The 10,699-nt window shown below is 31.1% G+C and overlaps 1 protein-coding gene across 1 annotated transcript; it reads left to right on the forward strand.

Moving 5' to 3' along the window:
• The first annotated feature begins 3,314 nt into the window (after window positions 1-3,314).
• On the forward strand, window positions 3,315-8,476 carry LOC123664470 (skin secretory protein xP2). Its single transcript, XM_045599010.1, has 2 exons — window positions 3,315-3,368; window positions 6,970-8,476. The coding sequence occupies exons 1-2, from the start codon at window positions 3,357-3,359 to the stop codon at window positions 8,116-8,118; spliced, it is 1,161 nt and encodes a 386-aa protein (XP_045454966.1). The 5' UTR covers window positions 3,315-3,356; the 3' UTR covers window positions 8,119-8,476.
• The last annotated feature ends 2,223 nt before the right edge of the window (window positions 8,477-10,699 follow it).

The following is a 10,699-nucleotide window of genomic DNA, read 5'->3' on the forward strand; positions in this document are numbered from 1 at the left end:
ACACAGTACTGCTTTAAAACAGTATTATTTAGCTGTGATTTTCTGTAAGGTCGAGGTACTACCCCAGTCGGGCTGCTCCAGATTTTGAGCAGGAAATTCCTGCTGTGCCCTACCTCAGTCTGTCTGTTTGTTCCGGCTAATCTCTGAAACGGCTGGACTGATTTTGACGGAACTTTCACTGGCAGGTAGATGATATAATAAGGCGTAGTTTAGGCTACTTTCATTTTTGAAAAATTAAATAATTTCTGCAAACTGAACAATAACTTTTTTGTTAATTCCACGCGGACAAAGTCGCGGGCACAGCTAGTTTTAAATAAAATTAAAATAAGTATTTTGTGATCTTGAAATTGAAACTAGTAAAGCGATACGATTGAATACAAATTCAATTTCATATTGTTGCTATTTGAAAATATGTAAGCTCTACTGCTGTTAACATATTGAAATGAAGTTTTTACATATATCCACCTTTACTAAGAATTGTGTTGTGGAGATCCGGACACACAACGCTAACATAACGCCTAGACAACGACAAACATTCGTATGACTATTATTTGTCATAATCAAGGATCGAAAAACGACGAAAGATCATGCATCTCAAAAGTATTCTTAGATAATTGGGCAGAAACATTGACGAATAAGCTACATTTGGTGCAGATTTATACTTATTGATATAACTGCTACGTATGTATTCTTTATTATATTAACAACGTATTTTACACTTTTAAAGATTGGAACGGAACATATTCTGTGCGTTTCAACGTAAACTCATGCTGTGTCTACAAAAATCTATGACTTTAATAATGTGTCTGCGCAACACGCGTCTTCATATTATTTAACGATTTTACAAGCTATTGTAATGGTTACAAAGGTACAAAATTAGTTGCGTATGTGTAGTAGCCTTGTGTATAGATAGAAATCTTGTCTTTATACTATTTTTTAATTATCATTACTTTGCAAACTGTGATATCAAAAGAGTTTTAATATAAAAAATGCCAAAGATTGACAAAATTGCGAATTGGTCTTATCTTAACTAGTTTATTATTAATAATAATTTATAACCCTTTATATTTTGCAATCTCCTTTTAGATTAACTGCATCGCTAGAGTAATAAGATCATTATTCAAAACATAAGCATAAAAACAAAGAGTTTTTAGTCTATAATTTTCATTGATTGTTTTTATAAAAAATGGTTTACATTTATTAATATTTCATTTCTTAAAATATCAGAACATTAATTCAAGTTGCTTAAAAAGTCTTTGTCAAGTTACAATTATTATTTAAATATAATTACAGATCAAATCTACACTAATGAAGATGACGAGTGTTTTTTTTAAAGTAAAAAGTCTGAACACACACACACACAGACTCTCACATACACACGACAGTCTAGATTACGACACACTGACACAAATATTCATCATGTACAGCTATCAATTAACTGCTAGAGGAATTATAGTTAGATCGCCTGGATAAAAAAATATAATAGGTAGTTGTTTTTCGAACAATATTTTTCTTTATACGACTAGGTAATAATAATAAATAATAATAATAAATACTCTTTATTGTACACCACAAAGAAACATTACAACAAAAGTGATACATGAAAAGAAAGATGTACAAAGGCGATCTTATCGCTAAGAGCGATTTCTTCCAGACAACCTTTGGGCATAGGACATAGCGAAGAAAAAGAGAAGCGGTAGGGAAGTGTACAAACAGTTGATAAAGAATTGGTATATAGTTAACAAGCAGTATGATATTAACAGAAGTAAATATACATATACACATACATATACACACAATATACATACACATACATATATACAAATAAATATATACATATATACTACATAAACAAATACTACATAATATATATATTAATGGAGCTGATAATGATAATTATGAAGTATTTAGTGACAAAAAATGCGCCTTTAGATATTTTTTAAAACAGGCAAGAGTTTGAGCTTTTCTTATAGAGAGAGGAAGAGAGTTCCAAAGTTGTACAGCTTTAACAGAAAAGGAGTTTGAATAAAAGGAAGTAGTATGAGAGGAGTAGGTACAATGTAACACCAAAAATATCAATTAATCTATTTTGTAAATATATAATAGTCATGTTATATCGTTTCGTATATTATTATATACGGAAGACAATAATAACATAGATATAAAATGTACGCAGTATTTTAAAATAGTTTTAATTGTGTAATTGAGAAATATGCATTAACGAATTAGAGTGAAAGTATAAATCTTAAATCAAAACAACGTACAACGCGTCTTTGACACATATAAACTAATTTTTATTATATTTTAATGATTTTATGAAATGCTCAATAAAAAAGGTTTCAAATTTTTATTTTTATAATAATTAATAATATAATATATTTTTAACTACCAATAAGTTGGTAATCTAAAGCAAACATATGCTATAAACCAGACTTACAGATTCTAAGAATATTGTGATAAACAAGTAAAATCATATATCATGTATATGTTGGGTAGATACTATTATAGTAGTTCGTGAAGGTAGAATAAAAACAAACGTAGTTCACTGTTCATGCTAAAACATTACTGCTTAAACTTTTATTATTATTAATCTATCATAAATTGGGGACGCGTTGGCGCAGCGGTCATAGCACTGGCTGTTGCGCTGGCGGTCGCGGGTTCGATTCCCGTTCACGACAGACATTAGTATCGGCCATATAGATGTTTGTCGTGGTCTGGGCGTTGTGCTTGTGTATTGTCTGTGTTTCCGGACCCCCAACACAGGGGAAAATCCTAAGGGGCCGTTGAATGCGTTTATTAATCTTAGAAGACAATCTCGAGAAATATTAAAGGGCAGAGAGATTTAATAGTATAGATAAAGAAATAATTCATGTACGTAAAACGAAATGATTCGCCGTAATGTAAATTATGTATGTTCATAACTGCCTAAAGATTGTATCTAATTAAGTAATTCATTTTTTTTTGTTACTGTCCGGATAAGGCTTGTATGAAAAATCGATAGATATATTAAGATACGAAATTCGCCGGATCGGTTAGTTTGTATATATGTACTGATATAATTTTAATTTTTAAAATTACTGTTCAAAAGTGCAATTGAAACCTACTTGAATAAAATAACTTTGATTATGATTATGCTTATAAAGCCCAAATTTTAAAAAGTAAACTAAAATTCGAAAATGGAACAATATGGTTCCCGTATATCAAAAGGTCCAGATATCAAAGATTGCTCCAGTTTAACGCAACTAAGCCGTCGTACAGCGTCAAGCGTTCACCCTCTAGTGGGAGGGAACGTACATAAAGCCTGCAAGCGACAGCACCCAGCACAGACAACCAGTCTTCGGCAAGAAGACACCAACATGAAGTTTACGGTGAGTTTGTGAAGTGTCAGTGTTGTGTCCGTTTGTCGAGAATACGGTCGGGTTTTTTTTTAAATTTGAAATTTGAATTTTTATTTTTTTTTGAACGGATGTCTGGTGTACGGATTTTAAAATTATCGGTTTACATATTATTAACTTGTCAATAATTATTCGTAGGTATAATAATAACTAGAAATTAATATATATTTTTTTATTACTTTAAATAATAAATAAACAAATTTGTATATGTAAAAATCTCAATAATTATGCGGTCTCTGTAAACAATCTTTAGTTATTTTTTATAATAGTTCTTTCTATGGTAATTTTCGTTTCACTTTCTATCATGCATACATGGGGAAGTTAATTTGTTCTTCGTTTCATAATAACTCTGTTACATTTTCATTCCAAATTTAGAAAATGAAATGCGTAACGTAATACGTGAAACAAATATTTAGATAAAATTTAAAACATGAATAAAATAGTTTAAATATTTTTTCTAAGATTGAATTGATTCATTGAATAGCATTGAAAAATTTTAGAATTTAGAAGCTTTAGTGTTTTTTTTTGCAAAATCAATCATTAAATTATTACAAAACGATTCCGAGACATTCGCTTCTTGATCGAAAAATGAACAAATTAGTGCTCGTTGTAATAGTATGTAATTGTCTTGTATTATGTATTCACTATTCCTGCATTACGTTATAATATTTAATAATAGTTAATTTAAAAAACTAGGAAGGAAGACGATTAACATAATCCTATTTTGCATATCAAATGCGAAAGAGGTTTTATAGTCCACAGATTATCGTCTAAAGATGTTGTTTTCTTAATATTTGTAATGTCACAGATAAAATCAAGTTAATGTTTTTTTAATTAAATTGAAATCGTAAGTAAAATACTAAAATCATTATAATACGAAAGTACAAATTTAGTATAATATTCACTATGATGTTGCAAACTTACATTTCAAAATATGAAAAATTACTTTCAAATTCAACATTTTAAATTATAAATAAAGTATAATTATAGTACGAGTAATTAAAAATTAGCTAGCAGTAATATATTTTACATAAATTTACGTAATAATTTTATTAAATGTTATTCTAAAAACATATTTAAAAAAATAAGTATTTAGATCAAATGAAAAAAAGGTTTTCATTTTTTCATTACATTTATTGTATTGCTAAATCATTATTTACTTGTATAAATATGTAATGTATGTTTCAATACGGAAAGTTGTTGTAAATACATAATAATTTTCCAACCAGGATGATAGTGACAGCTTTTCTATCCTGTTTTTTTTAAATCCGGTTTAGCAAGGTCGTTGTCCGTAATGCCAATGTAACGATAGTGTTTATAACTCGTTTTGTGATAGGGATGTGATTTCTTAAACTGTTATATACTATAAATGTTTAGACATGTTATATCAAGATTTGAAATATTTCCCGCTATTAATCAGTGTATCTATTTTTATATCCTTATTTAATAGTTTCCTGACTTTCTGTTGATATTGATTTTATTAAATCGATATAAAAATATATACATAATTTGTGCCATTTCATTACTTGTTTCTCATATGTTTTGATTTACTTTGATTAAAACTCCCATTTTAAAGGCTGGATTTAAGGTTTCAATGAAAAGTAATTCAAAAATGCTTATTAGTTGGAAATTGTACAAGTAATAAATTTTAAGTTAGTTACAAATTAGAGACAAAGATTTGTACTGAGATACTTTTTAAAAAGTGAAGTTAAAGTATTCCTTCCTCCTACAATTCTTAGTCATCAAAACTACAACATAAAAATATATAAAGACATTACGTGAGTGCTTAGCTTTACGTATTATAGTGGCGTAGTGTGAAACGGTATTAACCTTATTGTTTTGCAGATCATGCATGAGAAATAAATGGACGAGATAAAGTGTGGAAAGTAATTTCGTAATCGTGAAGCGAATACGTTTTCTAGTTTTAAAAATAAATGTTAGATTGTTTGTTAAATAACAAAAACTCGTGTGGTTAAATAGCAATTTATAATTTTTTTGCGGATACTTTTTTAAACGTAACTTATTGTTATTATTGAACTTCACCTCAGGTTTTTATACGGTTTTCGTTAATTGATTCACTAGTTTTCGTATAAAAGAATTAAAAAATAATAATAATAATCTTTTACATTTATCAATATCAGCATGAATTTTATTTAATCGATTCACTTTTTTCAAATCAATCAAATACACCGTGTCGGTTTAAGAATGTTGATTTATAAATATGACAGGGCGTGAAATTAGTTGTTTATCTATAAAAAATTCTAATGATATATGATTAATATTCAAATAAGTTTTAACAAGACTAAATGCTTCATTTGATATAACATAACAACACGACCTTATTACTATTATAAAAGCGAAGGTTTTGACACAATAATTGTGTTCGTTGCTTAAATGTACGGATTAATATGACATTTGGCCACAGATATAGATGACAGTCTGGAATAATAGGCACGAGGCTAATTTTTATCGATTCTAGATTTGTTAGCGAACGAAGTCACGGGTAATAATTAGTAAACTTACGTCAATAAACAGTTATGCTTGTGAGTGATTGCAAATAAAATATAGGCTTGTTTCATGAGTTGTGGATAACGTTATTCGATGTATGACGGTATCCAACAGTTTTTGATATAAAGGATTATTCCTTTTATTATCAAATTTTATGTTTAGGTATTATTATTATTCGCAAATAAGAATCTAAAAGCTGTAGTTTATTAATCGAGGATAAGCAGGTCCTAATGGCCTATTCTACCTCTTGCTGTTAAAGTATCGAGTGGAACCAACTCTTTCGCCAAAACACTAGCGTGCGCTACGTTGTATTGTGTAACACATTTCATTAAAAAGTCTCGAATATTTTTAACATTGCGACACAACACTTATTAATTATAAATACAATATTTACATATAACTTCATTCGCGATGTTACTTATGTAAGGGTTTTTAAGAGCCTCACATTATTCTTCTGTTATCAAAACTTCGGATTTCCATTAAAAATTAATGAATTCAGAAAATTGTATAATGAAAGACGATTAGTACAAACTCCTTGTACAATTAAAATTTAATTGAAATGGACGCTTTAGTGTAATTCATGTTCAATCAATCAAATGGATAAAATCCTTTTTATTGTTAGCCTCCTTTCGCTTTTTATCCAATTAAATAGGTACTAGGTACAAAAAATATTTTCACTCTCTTTAGCACTCGTGATTGTTTCCACCCATTGTTCGATACAAATTATTACAATTGCCCAACAGAATGTCGAGTAAAAGTAATTGATATCCTGTACCAATTTCCGACAGCGTGTGAAATGTAATAAAAAATGTTTAGAGAAATTTTTCTAAACTAAAATATTTATATAACGAAACTCAAATAGAATAAACAAATAAATAAACAGATTTGGACGTATTTGCAATTGTAATAAGTATTAGAAAGTTTAAATCCGCAGATAATCTGGACCATTCACCTTAAGGATTTCTTTATACGAAACAATAGTTTTCCAACGAAATTTTATATAATCATGTAAAATATGTATAAAAATGATCTTTTGAGCTTTTAATCAACATACTTTCTTTCACAGGTTGTGTTAGTAGCCTCATTGGCCGTAGTGGCCTTTGCCAGCGAGGAAAAAGGCACACAAAAGGCGGTGGCCGAAGAAAAGAAACAAGATAAACGTGGAATTTACGATACCGGATCCTACGGTGGTGGCTACGAATCTGGTGATGGCGGTCACAGCTTCGGAGGCGGTGATGGTGGTCACAGCTTTGGTGGAGACTTCAGCGGTCATGAAGTGAGCATCTCTCACGGCCAATCAGGACACGAAAGTTACGGTCATGGTGGTTCTGAATTCGGAGGATCCTCTGGTGACTCCTGGAAGCCCATTTCCAGCGACTATGGCCACGGACACCACGGTCACGTTCATCACCACGTCAAAACCATTGAAGTGATCAAGAAAGTCCCCGTCCCATACACGGTTGAGAAGCACGTTCCCTACACCGTCGAAAAGAAAGTTCCCTATGAAGTGAAAGTACCCTATCCCCAGCCCTACACCGTTGAGAAGAAGGTCCCCGTCACTGTCAAGGAATACGTGAAATACCCGGTTCATGTCCCCGAACCTTATGTTGTAGAGAAGAAAGTCCCTTACGAAGTTAAGGTTCCCGTCGACAAGCCCTTCGAAGTTAAGATCAAGGTGCCCACTCCTTACACTGTAGAAAAGAAAGTGCCTTATGAAGTCAAGGTCCCCGTACCTCAACCCTACACCGTTGAAAAGAAGGTACCTTATGAAGTCAAATACGAAGTGAAAGTACCTCAGCCTTACGAAGTCGTCAAGAAGGTGCCTTATGAAGTAAAAGTACCCGTCGACAAACCTTATCACGTATACGTTCCCAAGCCTTACCCTGTGACTGTCGAGAAGCCTTACCCAGTAACAGTACACAAGCCGGTACCCTATGAAGTCAAGGTCCCAGTCGACAAGCCTTACAAGGTCGAAGTGGAGAAACCTTACCCAGTCCCAGTGAAGGTACCAGTTCCCAAGCCTTACGATGTATACAAGAAGATCCCTTACACCGTCGAAAAGAAGGTGCCTTATGAAGTTAAGGTACCCATCGACAAGCCTTACCCCGTATTCAAGGAGGTTCAAGTACCTTTAGTCAAGGAGGTCCCATACCCCGTCAAGGTGCACGTTCCCCTATACATCAAAAAGGAAGAGGAACACCATGGTTGGCATTAATTAACAAACCTAGCGTATAGGTTTCACGTCAGTACCTTATAGTCTAAGTTCAAATTGTGATCATTTAGTATTCGTAGTGTAACTATAAAAAATTTACGTTACCGGTTCCAAGCTGGTAACGCTGAGATTGTTTGTGTTGTGTTTGAAATTGTTTGCTATTTTCACGTTTTCAAATTGCTGTCGCATAGCACCGGCGATCGGTGCGCGATTCATTTTTGTGCATGATATCTAACGATTGATCTGTTGTTACTTGTTTTCTTTTCGTATAATGTGCTTTGTTTTATGCATTTGTGAAAGTTTTCCTTTTGCAATAAACTTATGTTGAGGCTGATATAAATAAATATATGTTATATAAAAACTTTATTTCTTTTTCATTATTGTCACATCATACCTTTTGACTTTTATATGTTTTACTCATATTCGATAGATACAAAACAAAATCACAATCTGTCTTAGTTAAGCGTGTGGATTAATACCTTAAATGTACTTTCACAAAACATATTCCATTAGCGTAATCGTGGAAATAATGACCATGAACGAAATATTAAAAGTGGGTTGTTTGAAAGTTTCACTCTCCATTTTATTTGGTACGTAAAATTAGTTCAACCACATTCGCATCAAGTGATGTGTATGTACCATAGAGCAAAAACAAACTTTGTTTTTGCTCTTTGGTATGTACACATTTTTTTTGTTAAAAGCGGGACCACTTACAGTTCTTTGAGACAAAAGAAATATAGTAGAAAAAACGAAAAAAACACCAAATATTTATATTTAGTATTGGATGATATACTTTCCATTTTCATAAAGAAGTATAAATATTATAATATTTCCGAATTACTTTCATGACGATTACGTAAAACGTATTTAAATCTTTCAAAATACTTTAATACAGTTAATAAACCTACATTAAACTTACATTACAACGAATAAACCTACTTCCTTCCATACAAAATTCATTAAAAACATAATTGTCAGATTCAATTGCCTTCTTACTAAGAAGTGACGTAATTTGTACATTTATTACTACGTAGTAAGTAGTAGCACTGTCATTACTTTATTTACTGTAAAATTACCTAACGCACTCCTCTCATTAACCATTAAGTTTTAACCAATGATCATTACATAAGAACATCTCGCAATCGTTAAACCAATTGGTGCATCACGATCTGATATGAGCGAATGAGTTTATGCGCTGGTGCCTTCGACAAATGCTTTGATACAAGGTAATGTTGGCTAACTAAGGGATGAGCAATACGGGCATATCTCTATATATAAAGTTTCGCAAATGTACATTTTTTTATATTTTACGAATTCCACCAATTTAATATTAATTTTAATATTAAATTTTTGGAATTCGTAGTTGTAAGTATTACAGTATACAGGTTCCCAAAAATTGGTTGTAGCACACATGTATTTTTAAAATTATTACTCACTAATTGTGTGTGTGTGTGTGTGTGTACACTAGCAGTTTTACCCGCCTTAATTTGAGGAAAATAAAATAGCTATATAGCCTTCCCGATTCCTCGGTAAATGGGACAAAAATAATTTTTCAATTTGAACCTGTAGTTCCTGAGATTAGCGCGTTTATACAAAAAACAAACAAACTTTTTAGCTTTATAATATTAGTATAGATATATTGTATGAATGTACTCGTATCTTGCTCATGATTTTTTTTTATCTAGAATTTTTCGCAACAAAAACTGAATTTATCTATATATTAAACTTTGTACACCTTTTTACGATTGTGCGGACGGAGCAGTATGAAATTTCGCACATTTGTAGTTTATATAGAGAAGAAGTGTACAGTGCTAATTTTTTTTAATTATGCATTAAAAATACAGTAATAATCAATAATAAAAAAAAACATTACACACACTACCATATACTTAACACACACGCATATATTCTCGGTTGTTTAATGTTCAAATAATAAATTAAATTAATTATGCTAGAATTTCGACTACGGGGTATCCGCTAGTTTTTATAATTACAGATAAAGAATAGCCAAATATAAAGTACGTAATACAGACAGCCGTATTTATACAATGTCGTATTCATATTATTCGTTTAAAAATAATTCTCCACCATTTTTCCTGAATTTTAGTAGTTGTTTCCCCATTTACTATTGGCGAAATTACATCACAAAATTTATATATAATTTGTTATATATCGTCGGCTTTGTTTTATACTATGTAATGATAAATAAATAGATAAATAAATAAATAAACCTATGAGGTATAAACAAATTACTACTGCTTTGTTTTTGCGATTAAATTGAGAGCAAAATCGTGACTATTCAGATGTAAACAAATTTAATGCGTTCAGATCGACAGCTAGATTGCTTTGGGAATTTGTGATACTCGAAATTACTAGAAGTGTATCTATGATAAATAATCATTGAAATTCAAACATTATTATATTGCATGACGATCTTTTTGCATAGCGGTCCAAGCAATTAGCTGCTGCGTAAGCTTTTGCGGGTGTGATCCCCCTCACAACTTATGCTTGTATTAGTCATACAAATATTTGTATGTGTGATTTAGGAATCTTTGTACAGTTCATATGTGTTTTCAAACTCCGA

This window comes from Melitaea cinxia, chromosome 22 (genome assembly GCF_905220565.1).
Source record: "Melitaea cinxia chromosome 22, ilMelCinx1.1, whole genome shotgun sequence".
NCBI classification, from domain to species: Eukaryota; Metazoa; Arthropoda; class Insecta; order Lepidoptera; family Nymphalidae; genus Melitaea; species Melitaea cinxia.